This window comes from Selaginella moellendorffii, unplaced genomic scaffold (genome assembly GCF_000143415.4).
Source record: "Selaginella moellendorffii unplaced genomic scaffold, v1.0 SELMOscaffold_86, whole genome shotgun sequence".
NCBI classification, from domain to species: domain Eukaryota; kingdom Viridiplantae; phylum Streptophyta; class Lycopodiopsida; order Selaginellales; family Selaginellaceae; genus Selaginella; species Selaginella moellendorffii.
This window is the reverse complement of record NW_003314347.1, coordinates 150,609-176,620: the sequence shown is the minus strand read 5'-3', so window position 1 is coordinate 176,620 and position 26,012 is coordinate 150,609. Positions and strand designations below refer to the sequence as shown.

General features: G+C 45.4%; 7 protein-coding genes and 1 pseudogene across 13 annotated transcripts; 5 read left to right on the top strand and 3 right to left on the bottom strand.

The window, feature by feature from the left end:
• Window positions 1-11,552: 11,552 nt before the first annotated feature.
• LOC9657469 (single myb histone 1) lies at window positions 11,553-13,179 on the top strand. Of its 3 annotated transcripts, none has more exons than XM_002988033.2 (7): window positions 11,553-11,660; window positions 11,724-11,923; window positions 12,017-12,228; window positions 12,302-12,386; window positions 12,438-12,521; window positions 12,578-12,905; window positions 12,972-13,179. In XM_002988033.2, the coding sequence occupies exons 2-7, from the start codon at window positions 11,774-11,776 to the stop codon at window positions 13,022-13,024; spliced, it is 912 nt and encodes a 303-aa protein (XP_002988079.1). In that variant the 5' UTR covers window positions 11,553-11,660; window positions 11,724-11,773; the 3' UTR covers window positions 13,025-13,179. The 3 variants fall into 3 exon arrangements, with proteins under 3 accessions (XP_002988079.1, XP_024517737.1, XP_024517738.1); XM_024661969.1 differs by having other exon boundaries at window positions 11,564-11,660; window positions 11,703-11,923; XM_024661970.1 differs by having other exon boundaries at window positions 11,564-11,665.
• A 598-nt stretch (window positions 13,180-13,777) lies between these two features.
• LOC9657468 lies at window positions 13,778-16,274 on the top strand. The gene is made up of 5 exons (XM_002988032.2): window positions 13,778-15,326; window positions 15,435-15,492; window positions 15,541-15,624; window positions 15,687-15,828; window positions 15,879-16,274. The coding sequence occupies exons 1-5, from the start codon at window positions 14,540-14,542 to the stop codon at window positions 16,209-16,211; spliced, it is 1,404 nt and encodes a 467-aa protein (XP_002988078.2). The 5' UTR covers window positions 13,778-14,539; the 3' UTR covers window positions 16,212-16,274.
• A 217-nt stretch (window positions 16,275-16,491) lies between these two features.
• LOC9656078 lies at window positions 16,492-17,174 on the top strand (annotated as a pseudogene).
• Window positions 17,175-17,261: 87 nt separating this feature from the next.
• Window positions 17,262-18,074, bottom strand: LOC112341556. Its single transcript, XM_024661863.1, has 3 exons — window positions 17,769-18,074; window positions 17,473-17,710; window positions 17,262-17,404 (listed from the first exon to the last, which is right to left on the bottom strand). The coding sequence occupies exons 1-3, from the start codon at window positions 18,072-18,074 to the stop codon at window positions 17,262-17,264; spliced, it is 687 nt and encodes a 228-aa protein (XP_024517631.1).
• A 121-nt stretch (window positions 18,075-18,195) lies between these two features.
• Window positions 18,196-21,099, bottom strand: LOC9656077 (DEAD-box ATP-dependent RNA helicase 20). 3 transcript variants are annotated; one of them, XM_024661829.1, is made up of 11 exons: window positions 21,013-21,099; window positions 20,857-20,929; window positions 20,554-20,792; window positions 20,310-20,489; window positions 20,093-20,254; window positions 19,887-20,041; window positions 19,732-19,824; window positions 19,591-19,676; window positions 19,297-19,523; window positions 18,492-18,728; window positions 18,196-18,419 (listed from the first exon to the last, which is right to left on the bottom strand). In XM_024661829.1, exons 2-11 carry the CDS (start codon window positions 20,910-20,912, stop codon window positions 18,322-18,324), a joined length of 1,533 nt encoding a protein of 510 aa, XP_024517597.1. In that variant the 5' UTR covers window positions 20,913-20,929; window positions 21,013-21,099; the 3' UTR covers window positions 18,196-18,321. The 3 variants fall into 3 exon arrangements, 1 of the variants encoding a protein (XP_024517597.1); XR_002990582.1 differs by having other exon boundaries at window positions 18,492-19,059; window positions 20,857-21,088; XR_002990583.1 differs by lacking the exon at window positions 18,196-18,419 and adding an exon at window positions 18,903-19,059 and having other exon boundaries at window positions 18,613-18,728; window positions 20,857-21,088.
• A 38-nt stretch (window positions 21,100-21,137) lies between these two features.
• LOC9657467 (ferredoxin-thioredoxin reductase catalytic chain, chloroplastic) lies at window positions 21,138-22,215 on the bottom strand. 2 transcript variants are annotated; one of them, XM_002987952.2, is made up of 6 exons: window positions 22,059-22,215; window positions 21,795-21,907; window positions 21,647-21,696; window positions 21,515-21,586; window positions 21,374-21,434; window positions 21,138-21,291 (listed from the first exon to the last, which is right to left on the bottom strand). In XM_002987952.2, exons 1-6 carry the CDS (start codon window positions 22,162-22,164, stop codon window positions 21,244-21,246), a joined length of 450 nt encoding a protein of 149 aa, XP_002987998.1. In that variant the 5' UTR covers window positions 22,165-22,215; the 3' UTR covers window positions 21,138-21,243. The 2 variants fall into 2 exon arrangements, with proteins under 2 accessions (XP_002987998.1, XP_024517598.1); XM_024661830.1 differs by having other exon boundaries at window positions 22,055-22,132.
• Window positions 22,188-23,570, top strand: LOC9657466 (cyclin-C1-1). Its single transcript, XM_002988030.2, has 9 exons — window positions 22,188-22,284; window positions 22,344-22,450; window positions 22,508-22,547; window positions 22,662-22,706; window positions 22,761-22,879; window positions 22,941-23,058; window positions 23,121-23,165; window positions 23,221-23,368; window positions 23,435-23,570. The coding sequence occupies exons 1-9, from the start codon at window positions 22,253-22,255 to the stop codon at window positions 23,537-23,539; spliced, it is 759 nt and encodes a 252-aa protein (XP_002988076.1). The 5' UTR covers window positions 22,188-22,252; the 3' UTR covers window positions 23,540-23,570.
• Window positions 23,571-23,639: 69 nt separating this feature from the next.
• On the top strand, window positions 23,640-25,659 carry LOC9656076 (protein SUPPRESSOR OF K(+) TRANSPORT GROWTH DEFECT 1). 2 transcript variants are annotated; one of them, XR_002990584.1, is made up of 8 exons: window positions 23,640-24,246; window positions 24,333-24,438; window positions 24,502-24,700; window positions 24,754-24,822; window positions 24,888-24,962; window positions 25,018-25,129; window positions 25,176-25,340; window positions 25,392-25,659. XR_002990584.1 is itself a non-coding variant. In XM_002988029.2 (8 exons), exons 1-8 carry the CDS (start codon window positions 23,763-23,765, stop codon window positions 25,515-25,517), a joined length of 1,323 nt encoding a protein of 440 aa, XP_002988075.1. In that variant the 5' UTR covers window positions 23,640-23,762; the 3' UTR covers window positions 25,518-25,644. The 2 variants fall into 2 exon arrangements, 1 of the variants encoding a protein (XP_002988075.1); XM_002988029.2 differs by having other exon boundaries at window positions 25,018-25,116; window positions 25,392-25,644.
• The last annotated feature ends 353 nt before the right edge of the window (window positions 25,660-26,012 follow it).

Here is a 26,012-nt window from a genome sequence, read left to right as displayed (position 1 = left end):
CAGAAATATGTTATAATAACACATTTCACAGCGCTATTGGCTATTCTCCATGGGAGATGTTGCAAGGAAATGCTCGCAGAGTGCCTCAATAGATTGTTGTACAGAAACCAATGTCCAAAGTGTTGGTCCCGGCCGTTGAGACTTATGCGGAGCAACTATGCCAAAGTTGGTCTAGAGCTACTGAGGATATCGCTGGATGATAGCTTACCGTATCTGCCAAACACCCTCGCTATCATGCCCTTTGTGTTAGTCTCACTTCGGTCCTAAATGCTATTTATGGAAAGTGTCTATATTTGCTCATTTGGCATATCTACAGAGTGTAAAGGTCGGCCTGAACACAATGGTGTTCGTCCCGTGTCCAAATTCGCAATCTAGCGCCATTCCATATTTGGTAAATTTCGAGCTTGTCCCAGAGACTAACTCTTGGTACTAAGGGAGGCTTGGGGTGAAAGCCCAAAGCGTGTGTTCCTTAGGGGGGGGGGGGGGGGGGGGACTATGAGGGGTTCCAAATGTATAATAGGGATAGTGGTTGGAATGCATGTCCGACCATCTGAGATATTAATTTGGCTCCCACTGGGCTGTGTCACTCCTTGTTCTGTGTCCGGCTTGGGTCTAAACCCAAGCTCCATGCTACTCTAGTCGGTGGAGTACCCTCTTCCTCGCGTTAGGCCAGCAGTATGCCAAAATTGTGCCAGACTCCGTCTGACACCATTTTGCGTGTAGGTGCTGGATACAGGGAGCTGGTGCTCGTGGGATTGTACTGGACCCTCGTTCGTAGCGCAACAGGCTTGGAGTTCGGCTCCAAATTCATGCTACATTGAGTCACTTAGAGAAACTTTCTAATTGACATTGATCTTGTAGCTACTATGTAAACTAAAGAGAATGATTTGATAGATGATTTAAAAGTACACTTTGTTTTCTAATAAATTAAAGTATTATTGGGTTTAAGTAGTATTAGACTAAGTGACCTTTTAGGAAGTCCAAACTCAAGATCTTACATATGGTATCAAAAGAGTCTCAATTATGTTAATTGGTTAGGGAAATCATACCAAATGTTGAAATTTACATTTTGTAGGTTTAGTTTGCTCTAGTTAGGCTCTTAGTTTCCATTCATGAGGGTGTGAATTTGTAAGAAAGTGTAGTGGATTTTGGCAACTAAAGAAAATGATCCTAAAGATAATCCATAAGAGTTCAAATATAGAGGAAAAGGGCCCATAAACAAAAATGCACCCTATTTTCCAATTGGTTAATGGTTTTAGGATATTTAGGATTAAGAATTCTTAAGCACTAAGCTAAATAACCTTTTAAAAAGTCTAAATTCAAAAAATCATATACTAATACATACATGACCTTGAAGAGAAAGTTTTTGGCATTTGTTATTGTTAGTGTAAGGATGATAAAACCCCCTTCTATATGATTTATTTTGCATCTCATTCTTTCTGAAAATCAAGGTGTAAACATATAACTATTGAGAAGGAGACAACGACAATTGTTTATATGCTTAAATGTTTTTACCACCTTTTGTTGAGAGCTTACATCATTTTCCAGGTTCAATTTGATATACTAACCTTTCTTCTCCACAAGGTTTCATAGATTTTACACTATTTTGATCTAAAACTTTAATTTGCAATTCTTTTTGAACATTGCATATCTAAGTAAGGCTTTGGTTGCAGTTGCTTAAGAGATATCTCCCATTCTAGCAGACCTTCAGGGTGTGGCTACTTATATTCATACTAATAAGGCCCCTCTAAAGCTATATTTGGAGTAATAACAACCTTTAAGCATAAACTTTTGTAGTTATACTTTTCTTAATAAAGTTCTTTATCGGTTTAGCCTTTGCTACTTACTTGTAGCAATAGATTATTTCTCAAAATGGGAGAAAGTTATTATATTATGCATAACAAACTAAGATGCTGTTGTTATATTCTTGTATGAGCACATTTTCTATCAATTGGCATTTTAGTGACTTTTATATTTGATCATGATGGCATGTTTCTTAGTTGTAAGTGATTAATTTTTCCATTCTACTTTAATCACTTAACCACAACTTTGACCATATGGAGGAGTTTCAATCTCAACCTCCATAAGTCTTATGCCAGACTTGGGGACTTGTTAGCCCTGAAAATGGCATATATGCTACTCAACTTTTGCACTTGGTCCAAGTGCTTTATGAGTTTGATCCCATAGCTGACACTCAAAGGTATCATTGACATATCAACCTTTTACGCTAAGGCCATGCCTATCACCTTTGTCACACTGGTGGTTCAACACCACTTGCATCACAGTCTCGTCTCTCAAAAGCTGGGTCATTCATCCATGAGTGATCATCCTAAATCCACTCTTTAGGATGCCCACAGACATGGGGAATAGCCTTCCCTAATATCCCTTTCTTAGTCCCCACCAAGTCCCTTTCTGTCCACAGCTGTGTTTGTCAACACTATCACTGGGCAAGGCCCACAAGCCCAACCACTATGTCCCAATGACCTCTAAGGCTTCCTTGTTGTATAACTGCATCCTTGGTCACCACATAAGTGAATTGCCTTTCTTCCTTTCCACAATCTAGGATTCTGGGATGAAATTTTAAAACACTATAGCCCTATACAAGCCCCATAGATACTCTTCCCACCATCTGCCTTTGGGTGCCCTAGCTAGGTGGCTAGAGCAAGGTTTTGATAAGCCTCAAAGTAGGTAATGCCACCCACACTTGGATTGGGAGCATTGATCATTTGATCTCCCATGCGAGCTAAAGCCAACTCTTGAACACCTCACCAAGCTACTTTGATAGTTTGTCTATATTCACTCTAACTTTGGACTCTTTAGTGGTTATATGATCACCAACACATGGGTATAGCCTTCCTGGGTCATACTAGCCTTTCTTGGCTAAATTGGTTCCACTGGAATCCAACCTCCACTCTCTCCCTACTATACTTTTGGAACCCTTTGGGAGACGATTGCTTTGGGCTTTCACCCAACAACTTGTATTAATATTCAGACTCGGACTCGGACTTGATCTTAGACTTAGACTCGGTCTTAGTCTCAATCTTAGACTTGATCTCAGTCTCGGTCTTGGTCTTAATCTCGGTCTTTGTTCTATTTCGGACTCCATCTTAGGTCCATCTCAGACTCCATCTCAGGTCCATCTTGGGCTCCATCTCGGACTCTATCTCGGGTCCATCTCAGACTCCATATCGGACTCCATCTTGGGTCCATCTCAGGTCCATCTCAGGTCCATCTCAAACTTCGTCTCAAGTCCATCTCGACACTTCTATATGTCATGTGTTAGTCCTCTTGTGTCCCTTTTTTAGAGACTCATTTACTGCTTGCTTCGTACTCATTCCTCGAGCACTTCGTTAGGAGTTCCACTCTCACTCTCGACTATTCAAGTCAAAACTTTTAGTCCAAACGTGTTATGCTCGTTTGGCTTCCACTTTAGCCATTACCATGTGGGCCCCTTTCGGCTCTACTTTGGGGCTTAGGGATTTGTGTCTCATATTAGTAAGGTGTTCAAGACTCTCATGTAAAGTTTGGCTATCACTCACACTTATAGTAGCAATTATTATCTATAGAGCAATGGCCAAGTAAAATCTTCAAATAAAACCATCAAAGCAATTTTCAGCAGGTTTATGGTTGATCATCCTTAGCATGGCATAGATACTTGCCTACTACATTGTCGGCATTTCATACCATATACAAGGGTAATATTAACATAACTTTATTCTTTCTTGTCTATAGGCAAGAGGTTATCCTTCTAATGGAAATTCAGATCTTATCCCTTTTGTATCATAACATGTGGTAGAGTTCTAGTTATTGAAGATGGAGTAGCTCCAAACACAAGCTTGGGAGTTTTTGGAGTTAGAGAAGACATTAGTAGTGATGGACCATGTTTATACATAGAATGTTCAACTCAAGGCTTGGCAAGACCTTGAGGCTTCTTCAACACCATTTTAGCAAAGTAACATGGTTATTTTTAAGGATTTACACCTTCATCCAAGTTTGCACTAAGATGGCTAAGTTCCTATATCATTGAGTATCATAAAAGAGATAGTTCTCACATCTTGGTGGATTTAATAACTATTAGTTTGAGCATATATAGCATCACTATCATTTAAAACCATTTTAGTGTTTGACAATAGCTTTCTTCTATTTTTTTCTTTTACTTTCTTTTATTTCTTCTTCCTCTTTCACTATATTTTTGTTGCTCTTCTAAGTTCTAAGTTCATCACAAAGTAGACTTAGGCTTGGATCATAGTTTTTCTAAGTGGCATTAATCTTGATTATCTAAAAACTCAAGTTGTTCTAATTTTGCAATGGTTATTACATTTTGTCTCTATATCACTTTCATTACACTTTTCATTTTTATTGTTTGCATTTTCATTTATCTATCCATTTTCTCCTTAGTACCATAGTTTAACTTAACATTCTTAAGTCATTTACAAATACAAAGTATTCATAGAGATGGTCTCCATTATTTAGCGAAGTTTCAATAGGAAAACTTTAAACTTTACACTTTATTTTCTTTATGGTTTCTTTCTCTTCTCTATAGGTTATAGGTTCTCTTCATGAAGTTGTTTGATCCACCCGTGGTCACTTGTTGCAATGTATCTTAAAGTATAAAGATTTTCAAAATATTCAATTTAGGGAATATTTTTAGAGCATCAATTCAAGGGTTTAGGGTAGAATAAACATGTATTTTTGAGCTTGGTCTTGCTTTTCTTTGAGTGTGTTCGAGAGTAATAGATATGCTATCTATATATCAACTCAGATAACCATTGATAAAGATGATGCAATTGCTAGAAAACATTATTGTAGTTGTTACCATGTCTAAATATACATTTGAAAACATATGGGAGAAGCTCTAATCCATATGTGGTTGCATTCAAACCATTATACCACTACAACACTATCCTTTGAAGACATGTAAAAAACTCATGCAAATATTTGAGCATTATTTATTAATTGTAAATTAATCAAACTAATAATACATATTATCCCTAAAATTTCTATGAATAAAATCTAACAAGATATGAAGATTGGCAATAAGAGTAATAAAAGTTGCACTATGCATCATAAATGCCACCATCAACTAAATTTGATTGTCCAATTATAGTCATATAGCATCAATCTATTACACCAATTGCTACTTTATAAAGTATAAGTAACCAAAGAGATAAACGCTATTGAAATTCAAATATAAAAAGAAAGGGCCCATGAATAAAAGTGCACTTTATTTTTCAATTGATTAAGGATATTAAGATATTTGAGGTTAATTGTCTTTATATTTAAATAGTACTAGGGTTAGGTGAGAGGTCTTTGCTAGTTGGTTTAAGGGAATCACAAAATATATTGAGATTGATATGTGGTATGTTTAGTTTGCCTCTAACTGGGTTCGACTTGAAAATTAGGATATTAGGTGTCGAGAGAGTGGGGCTCTTAGGAAAGTTGTGGCTTTTAGCTCCTATTTATGAGAATATAAATTAGATATAAATCAAAAGTATAAATCTGAACACTTCTTATAAACAATAAGAGTTACCTTTCACCTTCATTAATATGATTGCATGGAATACAAAAATATGCATATTCAATTTGCCCAAAATCTTAGTTTATATATATTGTGAGTGCATGGAATATGGATAGGGAATACAGAAATGTGCATATCAATTAGCCCAAAAACCCTAGCTTATATACAGGAGCGAGTGGTCCAGATTGAAACCAATCCGAGGGCTACCAAAATCCCACTACGCTAATATTAGTATACAGCATCGTAACTGTACACTTAGCCCTCACATCATCCCCTCCTCTCGCGATAATGGAAGACCATCAGGGTTCTCTTGAAGATGGGCCGGGATCCGGAGGAACGTCCGGAGGAGGCATCAGTGGATCTATAGGTGGTATTAACTCCTCCTGATCCCTTTGTACGAAGCGTTTCAGCCACTGCACATGCACAATCTTCTGAGGATCGGCCTGTTGAACGTCATACCGAACCTCATAAACTTGTGGTCCAACTTGCCGCAACACCCGATATGGTCCTTTCCATTGCGCAAAAAGCCCCTTAGATAAGCCACGTACCGTAATATGGGGAAAACGAACTAACACCAAATCATCCACTTTGTACTCCGCAGGTGGACGATGATGGGAGTTGTAGCGCCATTGTTGTCCCACTTGTACGCGGCCTAAGTGTTCGGCAGACTCTGCTCGGACAAGTGGAAGAATGCTCGTCAAATACTGATCCCATGATCTAGCATCAGCAGCTCGTGGCAATCGCGAAGGTAAACCCAGCTCCGTTGGTAATATTGGATCATGACCATATAGGAGTTTATATGGTGAAGCACCAACAGAACTCTGCACCCCTGTAACATATGCATACCGAAGAGACGGCAAATAACCATCCCAATCCGAATGCTGAAAGTTCACATACTTCGCAATCATCCCTTTGAATGTCCGGACGAGCCGTTCCACCAGACCGTCTGATTGTGGATGATAAGCACTCGTGAAAGTGTGGCGTATCCCCAACCGAGATGTCAAAACATGAAATGCCTCCGCCATAAATGCGGGACCATTATCCGAAAGAATCCGCTTTGGACAAGAATGCTGGAACACCACTCGATTGAGGAGGAAGTATCCAACAGCAGTTGCAGAGGCGCTAGCAAGAGCACCAACTTCCACCCAACGAGTCAAGTAGTCAGAAGCAATAATAACATACTCATTGCCAGTAGTCGACCGTGGAAAAGGTCCCATAAGATCAAACGCCACCAACTCAAACGGATGGGAAACCGCAATTGACTCCAACTGTCCTTCCGCAGCACGAGGGGGAGTATTACGAGCTTGGCACCAAACGCAACTACGCACATACCGGATAATATCACGTCGCATCTCCAGCCAATAGAAAGACTTGCGCAGCTTCTCGGTGACACGACGGTGTCCCATATGCCCACCTAGAACAGGAGAATCATGGTAGGCATGGAGAAACCGTGGAATAAACACCGAAGGCACCACCAGCCGTAAATGATCATTAGGATCCGTCCCCACAAAATAAAGAAGGCCATCTTCAAAGCGATATTGAGAATGTAAATGCCGTAAAGGCAAGTCATCAACAAGTGATGTAGGATTCTCAAACCCATCTCGAAGCCTTCGAATCCACAGCTCAATCTTTTGAGCCTCGCGAACCTCATCAAGAAAAGGTAGATCTTGCTCTGCGCCTTGTGGACACTAAACGTTAAGGACAGCAACTGCCGACGGCACAGAATCCTCATTTAGAAAATCCACAGATGCTGGAACAACAGGTTCGTTAGAAATATGAGAAGTGAGTGGAGAAGGAAGAGGAGCTCGAGAAAGGGCATCAGCATCAGCCATAGAACTCCCTGGGCGATGAACAACATCGAAATCATATATCTAAAGCTTCAAAGCCCATCGAGCCGTACGACCAACCAAGTTCTTCCGCTTCAATAATGAAGTAACAGCAGCATGGTCACCTTTAAGTAACGTCCGAGAACCATGTAGATATGCATGAAGTTTCTCGAAACCCCAGACTGCTACTAAACACTCCTTCTCCGTCGTGGAGTGATTCATCTCCACTAGTTGTAATGTACGGCTTATGTATGCAATGGGATGGTGCTGACCAAGCACACTCAAGATCTCTTGCATCAACACACCTCCAAGACCAATGTCAGAAGCATCCACGCGCAAAATAAAAGGTCGAGTGTAGTCAGGATATGCCAAAACCGAAGGAGTCATCAATAGCTCTTTGAGATCCACGAACGCCCGCTCACAATCCGGAGACCAGATGAAAGATGACGTTGATGACTTTAGCAACGCTCGCAATGGTGTAGTGCGATCGGAAAGATGATCCACAAAATGACCGAGATACTGCACTTTACCCAAGAAGCGCTGCACATCATTCACACACTTCGGAGTAGGGAACTTTAAAACAGCCACAAGTTTGTCAGGATCAACTTGCAAACCCTCACGAGAAATACGGTACCCAAGATAAGTTGTGTCCTTGGACCCAAACACACATTTTGACCGCTTCAGCTTTAAACCAATGTCGCATAGCCGATCCAACACTTTACAAACATCATGAACGTGCTCCTCCCATGTCCCCTCCGAGTGGATCAAGACATCATCAATGAAGTCAGCAGTCATCTCTGGCATATCGCAAAGAACCTCGTCCATCATCCGCTGGAAGGTTGCTGGAGCATTGTTCAAACCAAACAGCATCACCAGGAACTCGTACAAACCAAATGGTGTACGAAAAGTAGTCTTAGGAATATCTTCTTCGGCCATCGGTACTTGCCAATACCCAGAAGCAAGATCTAGCTTGGTGAACTAACGACTTCGCCCCAGACGATCCAAGAGATCAGCAGTGTGAGGAAGAGGATACACATCTGGGATCGTCACTTCGTTTAACAGACGATAGTCGATGCAAAAACGAATACTCCCATCAGGCTTCGTTACAAGATGAGGTTCACAGGCCCAAGGACTCTGCGACTTTCGAATAACACCCTTCTCCAGCATTTCCTTGACGTTTGCTCGTAAAATCTTGATCTCCTTAGGTGACCGACGACGAACAGGAACCTTGATTGGACGAGCATCCCCGGTTGGAATCGGATGACATGTGGCAATCTTGGCCCCAGACGATAGGTCAAATTCAAAGAGATCAGAATACTCCTTCATGAGCCGGTCAACTGCTGCAACACAAAGATCGTCGGAGGGATCGGAAAAGGGAAAAGCAGAACAAGATGGAAACACAGAAGGAAAGAGTGGGGGAACAAAAGTAATGGAAGCAGAGGTAGAAGTAGAGGGATGAAGATGTATGGAAGTGAGAGGAATGGATGAAACATAAGAAAGTATGAAACAAGGGGGAGAAGCCTCAAAATCACATTTGGCATGATTGCGCTGCAACCAATCCATACCAAGAATGAGGTCAAAAGCTTGAATCGGCACCACCCGCAACAACTGCAACTCAAGCTTGAGATCGCCCACACACACAACTAGGTCCACCTCATCCCGTGCACATGCATGTGTACGGCCGTTGCCATAAAGAATGAAAACTGGTTCCGCCGCACGACGCAAGTGTAGACGACAACGTGTGGCAACAGGTCGAGCAATAGAAGATAAACTCGAACCTGTATCAACAAACACGGAAAGAATAATAGGAGACCTCTTGTTATAAAAACGAGCTTGGAAAGTAAACACTTGATGAACTGGTGCCGAGTGAACCCCTTGATGATACTCCCGAAAGAAAGATGGAGGGGTCACTAATTTATTCACGCAAGGTCCCTCCATTACTCGTGCGACTCCTCGTTTCCCGGAGGCATCTCGGTGTCCAGACCTTCCACTGCAACAGCACCCACGGGACGTTGCTGACGCCAAGGTCTCCACCCAGGAAATGGAGGTCGCCAATCCGGAAACGACTGCAACGCCGATAAGTATGACCAACTTCATCACAGACCCAACAACGAACATCACGGCCACGACCACGTCCTCGCACTTGGCCTTGGACTCGAGCAGCAGCAGCATCAACCTCCATTGGAATAGGACCATCACCCATAAGAAGTGGAGCAGAAGGACGTGTAGCAAGAAGTGGAAGAGGCGACGTCTCATAACGTTGTGCCAAGAGAAGAGCATCGTCAAGGGTGGCAGGAGCAAATCCATGCACAAGTCTGACAAGATCTTGACGAAGTGTTGGCCACAACATTCCTAGCTTGATCCGCTCTAACATATTTGGCTCCGCACGAAGCAAAAAACTTCGGAAACGAACGCCAAATTGCATCACCGACTCAGATGGCCCTTGGCGAAGACGATGCAATTGTTGGAAAGCATCATCACAATCATCAGCATGTCCGAAGGCACGTTTGAAGACATCCGGGAGAACACTCCAATCCCCACGAGTGGCTGCGCTCAAACCATTGTACCACTGCAACGCCGTCCCTTGGAGACATGTGGGAAACTCACGCAAACATCGAGCATCATCCCAAGAATGATATGTGGCAATCACCGTGAAGTGATCGAACCAATGGTACACATCATCCCCAGGATTCCCACGAAAGAACTCCGGCTGAACGCGAGGATTGGCACCAAGAGCAGGAGGAGTGGTACCACATGCTGTGAACGTCGCCATCAACTGAGTTTGGCTGTTCAATTGCAAGCACATAGCATCAAGCAATTGTACCAATTACTGCTCTAGAGTCAAAGGAGGAAATTACTGATCTGCCATGAAGATGAACGAAAAAGAAAGAGCAATAAAAGAGAAATGATAAAAAAAGCTAGAAGGAAATGGTAAATCTAGACAATGCAAAAAGCTAGATCTAAACCAAAACCCTGAAAAGAAAGAACAAAAGAAAGGAAATGGAAAAAGCTAGATCTAGACGATGCAAAAGCTAGATCTAAACCAAAATCCTAAATCCAAGCACTCCTCAGGGACAATTAAAGCTGCCCCTCACCTCCATAAATGTGAGTGCATGGAATATGGAAAGGGAATACAGAAATGTGCATATCAATTAGCCCAAAAACCCTAGCTTATATACAGGAGCGAGTGGTCCAGATTGAAACCAATCCGACAGCTACCAAAATCCCACTACGCTAATATTAGTATACGGCATCGTAACCATACACTTGTCCCTCACAATATGAATTTATTATTAATTTTATAATAATAGTAAATAGTATTATAAATTGATGAAATATTTTTTATTTTTACAATATTAAAAAGTTATTATAACTATATTTATTGAATGCAAAAAAGCAATATCTTCTAATAAAATAAAACAATATTAAAAGTTATATAGCTAATATTGATGAAAAAATTAACATTAGATATCTTTATAATGAAAATTCTAGTCTTGTTAAGTTTGTACTTTTTTATTCTATGGAAATATCTTCTAAAAAATAACTTATTTATTGCTAGTTTTATATAATTTCAATTAAAATTTGGTGCACTTTATCTGGTGATACTAATGCAATAATAGATATTACATTTTCTTTATTTATAATAAATTTATTTTTTAAATCACAAAAAAGATAAGAACTTTGAAAGTTATAACATTATATGCAAGATGAATATCGTTTTAAATTGGTAAAATTTGTAGAATATTAATATTACAAGAGAGTTTTTAATATTTTTTATTAACTAAGTTGATGTACGTATATCAACTTTAGCAAATACATTAACATATTTTAAAGTAACAATATGGAAGAAATATTACTTAAAATACAGATGCAATGAATATTTTAAAAAATTGCTAAAATTTATAAAAATTATTTATGCATAAAATATTAAGTAGTTAGTAATTATATGTTTTTATTTATATCATTATTTCAAAATTCGTGGCACCCTTAAAAACAAACATTAATGTATAGACTAATGTTTAAAACTCAAAAAGTGAAAAAATGTTACAGATTGATAATTAAAAAAAATAGAAAATCGCATTTTTCAATTTTAAATAACATATAATAACTATTTTATAGAATCATATTCAATAAAAAGGTGCCTAGGTTTGTGCGCGCTAATTAAACTCGGTGAAAACATTTAAAACCCCTTTTTTAGGTCTCACGTATTAGGTTTAGGGCTTGTGGCGAAGAGTTCTCTGCTTCGCTGCTTCGCTCTTGACAATCCCGGGAGCGGGAAGCTCCACAAAGCTCCGCTCTGGGCGCGCGGGCCACAGGTGAGGTGTGATTTCCACAGCGCTGGGAGGAGAAATCTCCAGATTCTTCTTGTTTTATCGTAGCTCCGCGTGTGGATGATCTTGAGCTCAGCCACAGCTGCTAGCATTGTAAAATGGGAGCGCCGAAACAGAAATGGACTCCAGAAGAGGAAGCGGCATTGCGCGCCGGCGTGGAGAAATATGGAGCGGGGAAGTGGCGGGCAATCCAGAAGGATCCAAAATTTGGCCCCGTTCTCAAATCTCGCTCTAATGTCGACTTGAAGGTACTGTGACCCGAGAAATTGGAACTTCCTTTTCTCTCTTTGGTTCTTCCCTCTCCTCATCTTCTTCTTTCGTTTTGATTTTGGTCTTGGCAGGACAAATGGAGGAATTTGAGTGCTTGTTCTGGTCCCGGTGGTCCAAGGTCCTCCAAAGTCCTGGGACTGCCGAGTGGAGGCGGCATGAGGAAATCCATGGACGCTGGATTGAGTCCTTTGCAGATTGACCCCTTGGGAGCTTTCCCCGATCCAGCAGCTTATCAAGAAATGAGAGAGATGGCATCAACACCCAGTGAAACAAGTCCGCAAAGGTGACAAATTTTTCTTTTTGTGACTAGTTTCCCCCTATCTCTATGAAGAAACTTACGGGCTTGCTTTCCACAGTTATGACGACTTTATTTTGGAAGCCATTATAGTTATGAAACATCCCGGTGGTTCTAGTAGTGCGGCGATTGCTAACTTTGTGGAGGTACATTTCTCTTCCATCGTCTGCGAGGTTTTGATCCGTTTTCTGTTACAGGAGCATCATATGGTTCCGCCAAACTTTCGGAAACTTTTGAACGCGAAGCTAAAAGCTTTGACAGTGCAAGGCAAGTTGATGAAAGTAAGTCGTGTTTCTTTGCCATGAAACGATTCAATCCACGGTGAATGCTCTCGCAGGTGGATCAAAACTACAAGATCAATACAGGCTCTTCCAAACCCAGGGGAGGACAGAGGCCCGACAGCGACGACGAGAAAGCATTCGGCCGGGACGCTAAGAGGGCAGTAAAGTCGAAGAAGCCAAAGATGGACATAGAGACAGCAACACTGATAGTTAGGGAGTCGGAGGAGGCATCGTTGGTAGCCGCGACGCGCGTAGCCGAGGCGGATGCTCTGGCGCAGGAAGCCGAGATGGCAGCTCGGGAGCTGGAAACCGCCGAAGCTCTAGCTTTCGAGCTCGACATCGCTGCGGAGGTTGCCGCTTATGCTTTGAGGCCGCACAGAAAATGTGAGAAACCTTTCCTTTCTTTCGTGACAAAATCTCTCGAAGTTTTGACGAATGTGTTCTTCGCAGCTCGGGCGTCCCTCGGGGGAGTGTACTGTAATCCCATTGCCAATCAAAGCTAGGATGATTATAAAAGAAGAGGAAAAATGGAGAGCATTTTTTTTGTTTTTCCTTTGATGAAGATGGCTGGCTGGCGGCCGTTGGATGCGTCCATTCCAGCCGTTGGATCTCCTGACCACCAAGGTGCTGTTTTTTTTTATATACTCTCTCTCTCTCTCTTGTGTGTGGTGTCTATTCTTAAAGGCTGGAAGAACATGAATCTTTGTCTGGCAATCACATGGAACCATTTTTCCATCCCAAAAAAAAAGATCTAGCAAGCAAGCAAAAGAAGAAAACCATGATCTTGCTTTAACTGGAAGATTTGAGTGATCCATGGTTTGATGCTCCAGGTTTTTGAGACAACATTGTCAATGTTCTAAAGTTTTTTCCTGGAAAGGGAAAGAGCGCCAACTTTTCTGCAAAGCAAATTTGATAGCTGGCAAGCCATAACGATCATTGCTGAGTGCTTTTGATCATCAAAATATTTTTGGTGAAACATCTCCTGTTATGTTGCTGTTTGGCAATGTTGCTGATTCGATGGATTTAGATGATCGATCCAACGTCACAAAAAGCGGTAGCCAAAAATTCAACATTGCGTGGAATCAAAAATTTTCTTCCATCAGCTTTGATCGAGTCAATCAAACCGCTTTCCCTTTCATGGAGGTTATTACATGTGGCAGGACAAAACAGGGATGACGTGGCGTACGACTACTGGCCCGAGGCTGACATGCTGTCCTTACACGTCACTAAAAGAATTGGAAGAAAAGAGAGAGAGAGAGAGAGAGTGTGTGTCACTGGTGGTGCGTGTGCGTGCTTTGTTCTTCTTTAGTTTTCTCTCTTGTTTCTCTCCAGCTCCAGCGCGAGAAGAGATGGGCGACGAATCAATCAATGCGAATGTTGATGTGTGTGGTGATTCAAGGCACTAGCGACTGGCATTGTGGCGTCCCCGTCAATCTGGAGCTCTGAGCAACGAGAGGGAAAGAGAGAAAGAAGAAGAAGAAGATAAAGGGGTTTCTTTCGGGTCACATTGTTTCTGCTTCTCCAGCACCATAGCGAGCGAGCGAGCGAGCGAGCGTTTTACAGTGATGGGTTCTCGCGCAGGAGCTGGATCCAGGTACCATTTTGGCAGCATTGGATTGGGTTTCCCGGGGATGGGAGATATGGAGTTCTAGAGCTCCATTTCTTCGGGATTTCGGCATAGGATAGCGGCTAGCTCGCTCGATCATAGATGAACAGGGGCAGGCATGGCTTCTTCCCAAAGCTTTCGAGGCAAGTTTGCTACTCCTCCTGTCCTAGCACCATAGCATCATAGATTGGGGAGGCTTTCAAGGAAGGCGACATGGATGAACAGCCAAGGCAGGATGGCTAAGCTAATCTCGATGGTGGCGCTCTAGATCTCGCCAGTCGCCTAGTTAGGTGGCGAGTTGTGGGTGATGATCTTGCAGTGCAAGCTAACCGATACCCCACAGAGAAAACGAAGAACTTCGCCTTCACGGTAGCTGGAACGTAGCAACAGGAAGAACACAAGAGAGAAGAGAATGTCTATGTCTATAGGAAGACCACTCCAGCAGCATCCAAGCAATGTGAGAGTGGTGAGGAGAAACCAGTGGAGCAAAGCTCTCAGCCCCGCGAAGAAGAAGAAGAATGGCGACGAGGAAAAGGAGGAGGAGGAGGAAAAGGAGAAGATCAAGCGGCCATCGCCGATTCTCAAGAAGGTTTCCAGCTTCGACACGATAGAAGTGAGCAGTAGTGACGATCAACACTGCAATGGTGGCGAAGGATTGGACTACCAGAGCCCGCTGAGGAAAGATGGCTTGATCATGGATCCGCCAACACCGATGTTCTTCAGCTTCACTTACGGCCTCTACTCCGACTCCACCACCAATTCCAGCTCGAATTCCCACGACAAAGAGGAAGCCATGGCCATCGCCAAGAACTGCACCACCGACGAGGAGTCTTCCAGCAGCTGTAGCAGCTGCGTGGAGGATCCTTCGCCGCCACCTTGGAAGTCACTGGCGGAGGTGGCGGCGGCGGACGAGAGCGCCAAGAAGAAGAAGAAGGTGACGTTTGCGGTGCCGGAGGCTGTTACGTTCGCGGAGAAGGAGATCGAGGCTCCTCCTCCGCCACCTTTGATCTTGAGCTCGCCGCGAGGGTCTCGAGCTCCCGGGAGCTCTTACAGTCCGATCAGGAGCCCGAGGTCGATCCATCCCGGGTGGAAGAAGCAAAGCTCGCCGAAGGCCGGGCGGGTGGCTCCCGAGGGATTGGTCGACTTGGCATCGGCCGCTCCAGATAAAAAACGCTGCTCGTGGATCACACCTCAGAGTGGTACGTAAGTTTCCGCGATTCTTTTTTTCGTTTCTTGTGCTCGTTCTTGCTTGCATTCATTCTAGCTTAGTTTTTTGCTACTGAAAAGAGCGTGTCTCGTGGCTACAGACCCGGCGTATGTCGAGTATCACGATTCCGAGTGGGGCGTTCCCGTCCACGATGATAAGTAAGCTCGTTTTCTTCTCTCATCAACTTGTTGATCTTCGTTTTTTAGGAAGCTATTCGAGCTTTTAGTGTTTGCTGGTGCGCAGGCCGAGCTAAGCTGGTCTGCACTACTGAGCAAGCGAGAGCACTACAGGTAAAGAAAAAGAAACGAGCTCGTTCTTCCTACTAAAAAGAGTTTTTTTTTGTGTTCTCTAGAGCTGCGTTCGCTGGATTCGATGCCGAGGTTGTGTCGAAGTTCGATGAGGCGAAGATCTCTTCCCTGTCTGCTGATCCGGAAATACTCCAGCACGAAGGGAAGATACGGCAAATCGTCGACAACGCAAAGTGCATAGTCGAGGTGAGACAAACAATTCCAAAGTTTCCATATCGTGATTCATTCTCTTCCAGGTGGTGCAAGAGTTTGGATCTCTGGACAAGTTCGTGTGGAACTTCCTGAGCCACAAGCCGATCGTCAACCGGTACCGGACGCCGCAGCAAGTGCCAATCAAGTCGGCAAAGTCGGACTTGATGAGCCGGGATCTCATGAAGCGGGGCTTCCGTTTCGTCGGGCCGACCATCATGTACTCGTTCATGCAAGCCGCCGGGATGACGAACGATCACGTCCTCCACTGCTTCCGCCACCAGGAATGTATCGCAATCTCCTCCCCGCCATCGCCATCGCCATCGCAAGAACACAAACTCCCGAACGAGTCTTCCGCCGAGAAATCGCCACAATCCTAATACGAAACTAGCAAAACTACTATGATAGAGTGATCTTTATAAAGGGCATTTTTCTTCGCTGTAGCCAAGTTTCCTCGGAAGAGTAGCCACGTCGCAAGCTTAGAAAATTGACACGTGTATCCGACGTTGCACTTTTAACGGTCAAGATGACTTCGTCGCGGATCGATCCGCGCCATCGCCTTGGGCGTCGCTGATTGGTCCAGCTGCGCATTTATAATCTCCCCCAAGTTAGTTTGTTGTTGTGCTGGTTCTTCTTTCCCAGGGCGGCGGCATCCACAGTTCTTCGCACGATCGATCGCAAATCCTCTCGCGTTTTGATTGATCCTCTCCAGTTTCGTTTCCTACATGGCCAAGGATTCGTCGTCCGAGCAGAAGGCGAGCAAGGCGGCCAAGGGCGAGAAGCAGCCACCCAAGCTCAAGCCGGAGAAGAAGCCAGCGCTCAATCTCAAGGAGGGATCGGGGGCAGGAGGAGGAGGCGGCGGCGGCGGAGGATCGAGCAAGAAGAAGCGCGCCAAACGAAATGCCGAGAGCTACAAGACGTACATCTTCAAGGTGCTCAAGCAGGTCCATCCAGACACGGGGATCTCGTCCAAGGCTATGGGGATCATGGACTCTTCATCAACGACATCTTTGAGAAGCTCGCACAGGAGGCGTCGCGGCTGGCGCTCTACAACAAGAAGCCCACCGTCACCTCTCGCGAGATCCAGACCGGGGTGAGGTTGATTCTCCCGGGAGAGCTCGCCAAGCACGCCGTGTCCGAGGGGACCAAGGCCGTCACCAAGTACACGAGTTCTTGAGAGGATCAACCCTTTGCTCTTCATCTCTTCTTTCTCTTGGCTATCTAGCGATATAGCAATGGAAGGAAACAAAAGTTCTTTCTTTCGTTCTCTCTCTCTCTCTCGTGCCTCCAACTGTACAGTAGGAAGAACTTGGAAAGTCAATGATCTTACAATTCTTTCTTTCGATGGTTTTTCGAAAGATTCAATGATCTTAATTCCTCCCCAAAAAATACACCTGATTGATGGAATTTTGGTTCTAAAATCAAGATTTTTACTGCTGCTTGAGGCTCTCGACACTGATCTCTGCCGCTGGCTGCGATGATAGCGCGCTCCACACGGATCCAGCCGAGTATCTTACAATCTGGAAGATCTTCCGGACGAAGTTCCAAATCCCCCACGAAAACGTGAACCATCCTGCCATCCAAAAAACGAGTTTTTCTAAGATCCAAGAACAAAGCTATACGAGAGTAGTGAAGTAGTACCGGCAGCCATGATCATCCCGCAGATGCTAAAGAATGTGAGGCTGGAGATGGTAACTCCGGCCGCCAGGAGCGCTCCAACATACACAGCCGTGAGGGACGTGAAGAAGGAAGCCATCAAAAATCCCACCAGCGAGATCGAGAGTATCAAGCTGATCATCATCGCATTTGCGGTCGCTGATACGAACACCACCACAAACGTTGCGAGCGCTGCCAATGCCGCCAATCCAACCAGCCCAACCTGGAGAAAAAGAAATCTTTCGCTCATCATCGAAGAAAAGATTAGAGAGAATACTCACAGCACCAAGAAGGGTGATCTTGAGATGGCCGCTCTCCTGCATCCAGCGATGGAGATCCGCCATGGTTTGCCTAGCGGCGATTTGGGCTCTGGGGCCTTTATCGTAGGCCAGAGCTCGCATCCTTGCCAAGACGCTGTCCCTGCCCTGCTTGGATCCCGAAACGAGCTCGCCCAAGTAATCGCGAGCGAGCGCCATGAATCCCGCGCATTCCTGCCGCTGCTGCTGCTGCTGCGCCGGCGGTGGATGATCCAGCGCCGCCACTCCATTCGCAGCATTCGCTCCTCCTCCGCCCCGCGCGACGGCCATCGCTCTTCCTCCCCCCAAAACAAGAGAAAGAACAAGAAAACTTTAAAAAGCCCTAGCCGCCAGTTGGTACCCAGGACACGTGTCCGCCTGCCAAGGTGCCACGTAGATTCAGAGAAGATGCTTTGGCGGGAGGAAAGGGATCTTTCTAAAATTCTATTTTGGAGAACTTTAGTTCAGTGCTGCAACACCAAAAATCTTTCCCACTTGGAGAAAACGAGTGTAAAAAAGCGCGAGCGCTAGCGAGAATCTATCGACCCCAGGGACGATTGCTGCCTAGAGGAACAGCATTCGATCCAGATTGCGCGGGGCCCCTTCCAAATCCGCGGCCTCGATCACGAAAGCCAACTGCGAGAAAACGAGCAAAGTGAGCGAAGAGATCTAAGAAAACCAAAGACAAGCGAGCTAGAGCTTCCTTACCTCCTCCTCCAAATCCTCTGGAGCAATTCACCATCGACTGGAGCTCCGGGGTTATACGCTGCCCAGCCTCCGAGAGAATGGACACCAGCTCCCTGGCGTGCTTGGCGTTTGACACGGTGAAAAACGTGTACGCCGTTCCCTTTGCACCAGCTCGGCCTGTTCTTCCGATGCGATGCACGTAGTCCTCGCAAGAGCCAGGGAAGTCGTAGTTGATCACATATCTGATGTCCTTGACATCTGTTTGACAACAAAAGGCCACGAGTCAGTAACTTGGTAATGAGAAAAAATGGAGCAGAAAACGAGGAGCACAAGGCTAAACGAAACCTCCCCTCGCTCTGGGCACCGAAAGAAAAAGCTTGAGTTTTTTAGCGACGGAAGGAAAAGGAAAAACGAGTAAACTCTCTTCTTTACCGAAGCCGTCACCCATGATGAAACTCGACTAGGCTGTAGAATGTGTCCAGCTCTGGAAATGCGGACAGCAGCATGGCGGCGGAAGCTTGAACGTTTCATCCATCCCGAACACATCCCTCCGGCATGGCCGCCAAGCCACAATCGCGCCATCAGGAAACTGGTCCACAGCCCACCCATTCCTCATCAACTTATGGGTGACAGGAATTTTGCTGCATCCCAACACAAAGAAAAGAAAAGCAAAAAGAGCTTCTATGACTGTGCAACAGAGAGCTGTACCAGGTGAATCTTAAAACTAAAGAATGAGAAGGAACTAATGCAAAAACGGAAGACAGTAGAAAACAAGAAGAGAGCCCAGACATATCATGCAAGCAAATGACAATGAGGACCGACTTACCTAGGCCGCGAGCTGCAACGTCAGTTGCGGTCATGATCGGGCTCTTGCCGGTCTTAAACTCGGACAGAACCCAGTCGCGCTCTGCCTGGCTCTTGTCCCCGTGAATCGAGAGAGCTGGCCAGCCTTCCATTCGCAGCTGCTTAGTTACTTGGTCACATCCGCGTTTCGTTTCCATGAATATGAGAATCTTTCCTCCATCCATGAACTCGTCCAGCAACTTGATCAGTCTGTAGACAAACGTCAGAGTATGTTCTTACTTTAGAAAGTGAAAGAAAAGAGAATTCCCATACTCACTTTTGATACTTCTCGTAGTCATTAACAACTTCAACATGCTGAGCGATAGAATGGTTCGCCTTTAGAGAGGAAGAGCCTATTGTCACCTGCAAGAAAGAGAGAAAAGACGTTGAAAACCGAGAGATTTTTAACAATATAAACCTTGTAGGGATCATGCAAAAATTGATTAGCCAACTGCTCGACATCTTTAGGCCATGTTGCGCTCCAGTAAAGCGTCTGGCGGTCTGGCCTAATCTGCAACAGTGAAAGAAACAAAACTTAATCTCGCCACACAATGGCATAGCATACTCTCGTACCTGTCCAACTATCTTTCTGATTTGAGGCTCAAAGCCCATGTCCAGCATTCTATCAGCTTCATCCAGCACCAAATATGTCACCCTCCGAAGGTTAGTATGTCGGCCTTCAAGCATGTCGATGAGGCGTCCCGGGGTAGCTATGACAATTTCGACCCCTGCAAGTAGACGCAGTCAGTCTCTCCTTGTGAATCATCTCTTTTCCCTACCTCTTTGCAAGTCACGAATCTGAGGTCCCTTTGGAGCTCCACCATAAATGCAAGTGCTTTTGATCTTTGACGAGGAACCAAACTTAGCAGACTCTTGTTGAATTTGAACAGCCAACTCCCGTGTAGGAGCTAGCACCAGCACAATGGGACCGTCGCCGGGTGCTAAGAATTCCAAACCAGAAAATAAACAAAGAGTCCAACGCTTTATAGAACTTACCAAGATAAGGCTGTGCATTTACATGGACGATTGCAGGTAGAAGGTATGCAAGAGTTTTCCCAGATCCCGTTTCTGCAAGTCCTACTAGATCCCTCCCTTTCAAAGCCATGGGCCATCCTTGAGCTTGAATGGCGGTGGGCTCCTTGAAACCGGCTTTGAGAACTTCCTGGAGAACATAGTCTGCCAAAACATCCACATAAGATCAATCAAAACCTTGTCCTCGATAGAAGAAACCTTCGCCTACCTGGAAATGAAGCCTCGGCAAAACTCCGGACAGGCTTTGGGACATTTCTACCCTGGACGGTGATGTCCTTTCGCCTCCGAAAATCCACAACCTCGTCATCCGTTAGCGCTGCCACAGATGGATGCTCGATGTAAAAGTTCTTCTCGAACGGGGACAAATTGTCGAACTGCTCTTTCGGGAGGACCATGGAATCGAAATCCTTCTTCCGGCTTCCACCGCCATAGCTGCTTCCAAAATCACTGCGAGAAAACGACAATGAGAGGAATGAGCCCGATGATGAACACCCAGGGTTATTTCCAGTACCTTTTCCGGTCTCGGTACGAGGATGGATCACTGTAGCGGCCATCGTAGCGACTCATCCTGTTCTAATCCGAGACTGCTAGACGCAAAGGATTCCAATCAAGGGGGCCGAAATTTCCAGAAATCGACGCTGCGAGCGCTGCAACACGAATCTCTCACCTCGATTCACTACACGCTGGCGCGGCGGAGCAAAGGAAGAAATCGATCGAAGCCGCGTTCTCTCCACTTAGAGACGTTAGCCCTAGAATGGGACCGACCTATGTTTCTCTTTCACGATTGCGTGAGACGGTATAATCTTTGGCGTCCAGTGCCGTACCGGAATCTAATTATAAAATATTCTCATGTACGGCATCGTTTATGAGACCGACACTACATTCATGCGTGATATGATCATCCGAGGCTCGCCGTGAGGTCCTTGATTTCGTCCGCAGAGATCGTCTAGAGTTTGGAAGATCGAAACATATCGTTAGTTCGTGGCGATCGATTGGAAATACTTTTTTTTTTTCTCTGGAAATCTTACTTGGTCTTTGCCAGCAAAATCGTTCTCTGGAGTGAGGAAGAGCATGCAGTGACATTCCTTCCTGTAAAGCAAATCGTTTGCGAGTGAAGATGAAAAGAAAGAAAAAACCAAGATCACGAAGAAAAGAAAGAAGGATCCAACCTTTCCCTCATGGGAACGCAAGGGCAGTTCCAAAATCCTTGTGACGCTTCCGCGGGTTTGTCATCGTAATGCCTGCCATAGAAGCATCCAGAGTGAATTCACGAAGCTCTAGAGTGAAGAATATGATTCTACCGGCAAGGACACAGCGGAGCTCCCAAGGTGTCTTTGTGCTCCGCTAGACCCTGTAACTCCCAGTGTCATTGAAAATTCGAGAGCAAAGGAGCTAGAGCTGGAATCCACTACAAACAGAAGAGAAGAAGAAAACACAGAGAGAACAAACCTTGATCACCACAGAAGTGACGCTCTTGTCCGCGCAAAAGTAAGTCCCAGATCGTCTAGCGTACTGCTCCGAGAATTTGCGCATATTCTCGATGCTCTTGGAGGAAGGCTCCGCTAGAAAAAAACACATTTAGAAGCAGTAGAAAACGAAGCACTGGAAGCGAGAAAGCATCGCATTCGAATCAATCCATGCAAAGCAAGGCCAGGAATCACAGCATCGGCGAGCAAACAATCCGCGAGAAATCGAAACAAAGAACGCACTCACAGGACGCCCGCACGACATGGATCCTCCGCCGAGGCGTGGACGATGGATTGACGAAGGCGCCGCCGAGATTTCTCGAGGTTGTCGCGATGGAGGCCATTGCCGCCATAGCCACAGAAAAATAGGGCGGACAAACAATTAGTTCTCTCGCTCGGGATTTTTCTTTACCCTAATGCTTGGCGAGGAGGCGGCGGCGCATGGCAGCGAATTTCTGGACGTCGTCTCACTGGTATGAATCGCGATCGCCATCGCCGTGCTGCCGCATTGCTGAATTGTGGTTTCCCGCAGCAAGAGGCTGCTTGAGCAGGAGGAGATTTCAGTGGTTTCTAACGACGATCGCGACCGTGGCCTCACGCAGGAGGATGTGAAGATCATCAAGATCTACTTCTCTTCTTGTGAGTTTCGTGAGTTCCAAAGAAGCGTATAACACTTTTGCTTCATTAACTGGGCAGACATAAAGAAATTGGCACAGCGTGCAAAAGTTCGCCAACGGTAGCTTCTCTCAATCTTTTTTTTTTCTTTCTTCGTTCTAGCTAGCTCTCTGAATCTTTCTTCGTTTTCTCTTTGGATCATTTCGGATTGACTTTGGGATTTTGATCAATGCAGTGTTGTGGCGACAGCGATCGCATATTTCCGACGGGTTTACACCAGGTAACTCTACTGAAGAATTCTTCTTTTGGTGTGCTTACGAAACTTGTTTTACAGGAAAAGCTTTTCAGAGTATGATCCTCGGCTTGTGGCACCGACATGCCTGTACCTCGCTTCAAAAGCCGAAGAGAGTACCGTTCAAGCCAAGCTTCTCATATTCTACATGAAACAAATCGGTAGGTACCTCGCATTCTTTAGTTCAGCAGCTTCACTGACTTTCACTTCCTTGAAATGCAGGGTCAGATGAGAATGGCTTTCGCTACGACATCAAAGACATCCTGGAAATGGAAATGAAGCTCCTGGAGGCGCTAGATTACTACTTAGTTATCTATCATCCTTACAGGCCGCTTGTCCAGTAAGTCTTGCTTTTTAGAGCTTCCTAGATCTTCTGTTCTGGATGATTGATTATACTTTCAGGCTGCTGCGAGACGCTGGCCTGTCGGACATGATCGAGATGTGCTGGTAACACTTTGCGTCTCGTTTCTAAGCTGTCAATCACGCCGTGCTTGCCTTGCAGGTCCATAGTGAACGATTCGTATGGAACCGATCTCATACTGATGCATCCACCTTACATGATCGCTCTGGCGTGCATCTACATCTCGTGCGTGATCAACGAGCGGGACAATCGCCTCTGGTTCGAGGAGTCGAGGGTGGACATGACCGTGGTGAGTGACGAGACTCTTTTGCGCGTTCTTGTTCGTATTTTAACTCCTGGATCTGCCGTGCTCCAGATCAAGAACATAGCAATGCAAATATTTGACTTCTACGATAACTATAGGCTTGGGTTTGAGGACCGAATTGGCGCAATCTTACTCAAGCTCTCCCAGAAATCATAACTATATAAACGTTTAAACGTAAGTCTTTATATATTAGGTCTAGTAGGGTCGGGTCAAATTTGGACATTGTGGAATATCCTTAGATGCGATTAGGGCTTGCGAGGGTGAGAGTGAAGAGAATTGGCTATGGCGATATTTTGGATCTAGATTAGGTCAAGGCGCGCGCGAGAGAGAGCGCGGCCGCGCGGGGCGCTGGGCCGGGAAGAAAGGGGGATTTTCAGCCATGTACAGCAATTTCAAGGAGCAGGCGATCGAGTATGTGAAGCAGGCAGTGGTGGAGGACAATGCGGGCAACTACGCCAAGGCCTTCCCGCTCTACATGAACGCGCTCGAGTACTTCAAGACCCATCTCAAGTACGAGAAGAACCCTAAGATCAAGGAGGCCATCACGCAGAAATTCACAGAGTACCTGCGGCGCGCCGAGGAGATCCGGGCCGTGATCGACGACGGCGGGCCGGGCGGCGGCGGCGCGGCGCCCAATGGCGGCGATGCCGGGCTCGCGACCAAGGCCAAGTCGTCCAAGAAAGGGGGCGACGATGGGGATGGGGAGGATCCCGAGCAGGCCAAGCTCCGATCGGGCCTCAATTCCGCGATAATCCGGGAGAAGCCGGATGTCAAGTGGAGCGATGTGGCTGGATTGGAGAGCGCCAAGCAGGCTTTGCAAGAGGCGGTCATACTGCCCGTTAAGTTCCCCCAGTTCTTCACAGGTTAGTGAATAGCCTACTTGGTAGCGATGTTCTTCTTTTTTTCTTTTTCGAAGAGGAAGTAACTTTCTTTTCTCTTTGCTTTGCAGGGAAGCGACGACCATGGCGTGCTTTTCTCCTCTATGGCCCTCCGGGAACTGGAAAGTCTTATCTCGCCAAAGCCGTGGCCACGGAGGCCGACTCCACCTTTTACAGGTATGTGTGATCCAGTCTTTCTTATCCGCGTAGTTCATGACTGTGATAAATTGGTGACAACAGTATTTCTTCGTCAGATCTCGTTTCCAAGTGGATGGGGGAGAGCGAGAAGCTCGTAGCCAACCTCTTCCAAATGGCCAGAGACAGTGCGCCCTCCATCATCTTTATCGACGAGATTGATTCGCTGTGTGGACAACGCGGTGAAGGCAACGAGAGCGAGGCGTCGAGACGAATCAAAACGGAGCTTCTCGTCCAGATGCAGGTAGCAAAAGAGCTTCTTTTCTTTGGTTTACAGCTTGCTGAGAAAACTCACAGGGCGTTGGAAACAACGACCAAAAAGTTCTCGTTCTCGCGGCAACAAACACTCCATATTCTTTGGATCATGTGAGTAGAATTTGGATTTTGTGGGATAGAGCTTTCCATCCTTGTCACTTAAATCACGCTCGCAGGCTGTTCGCAGGCGATTTGATAAGCGCATTTACATTCCTCTACCCGACTTGAAAGCAAGGCAACATATGTTCAAGGTTAGAGAGGCGATATGCCAGTTTCGTGTGACAGGATTTCTTTTTCTCGTGGCAGGTTCATCTAGGAGACACGCCGAGCAACTTGTCGGAACGCGACTTTGAGGACCTTGCAAAGAGAACGGAGGGTTTCTCGGGCTCGGACATCGCAGTTTGTGTGAGCATTGATGGTAATCCTTGTTCCAGCACTTTCTCATCTAGACGATGTTTGGACAGGTTAAGGATGTCCTGTTTGAGCCGGTCCGGAAGACGCAAGACGCGATGCACTTCAAGAGATTGAAAACCAGCGAAGGAGAGTTCCTGGTGCCTTGCGCTCCATTGACACCGGGTGCCATCCAGACGACGATGCAAGAGCTTGCTACCAAGGGGCTCGCAGCTCAGGTAACCTTCATTGTTTCCTCTTCAAGTTCTAAAAGCTGGGTGCTGTTACAGATTTTGCCACCTCCAATCAGCAAGGCAGACTTTGACAAGGTGCTGGCGAGACAGAGACCAACGGTGAGCAAAGACGACCTTGAAATACATGAGAAGTTTACGAAGGAGTTTGGGGAGGAAGGATGATTCGTCGCCCTTGTGCGTGGTCTCTTATATGAATCCATAAGATTTACTCTCTGACTTCTCCTTGGTTTGTCCCGTTCGTTCCCATGCGATTAGAAATTGACTGTATTCTTTTGCAAGTATGTTCGAAGTCACAAATTGAGCAGTTTTGTGGCATTAAAGAGCTTTTGTTTGTTGATGAAACTATTGGTGAAAGTTATAGGACACTCCCACAAGCGTCGAGAGCACCGATGAAACAAGCCTCGTCCAGTGTAAATCCCTCCAGGTCCATGCAAACGAAAACTCGAAACCCTTCCTTGCCATGCCCGCTCTGGACATATGCGACCAGCAGAGCAGTCCACAAAACAACGTCTTTGCTTTCAGCACTGTCAAAATCTCTCTTGCCCGATCAAACTCTCTCGATCTACTGTACATGTTTAGCAGCGAAGTTGCCACCATCAGGTTTGAATCGTACCCACTTTGAGCAGCAAAACTGTGAATCAGTCGACCAACCGTTAG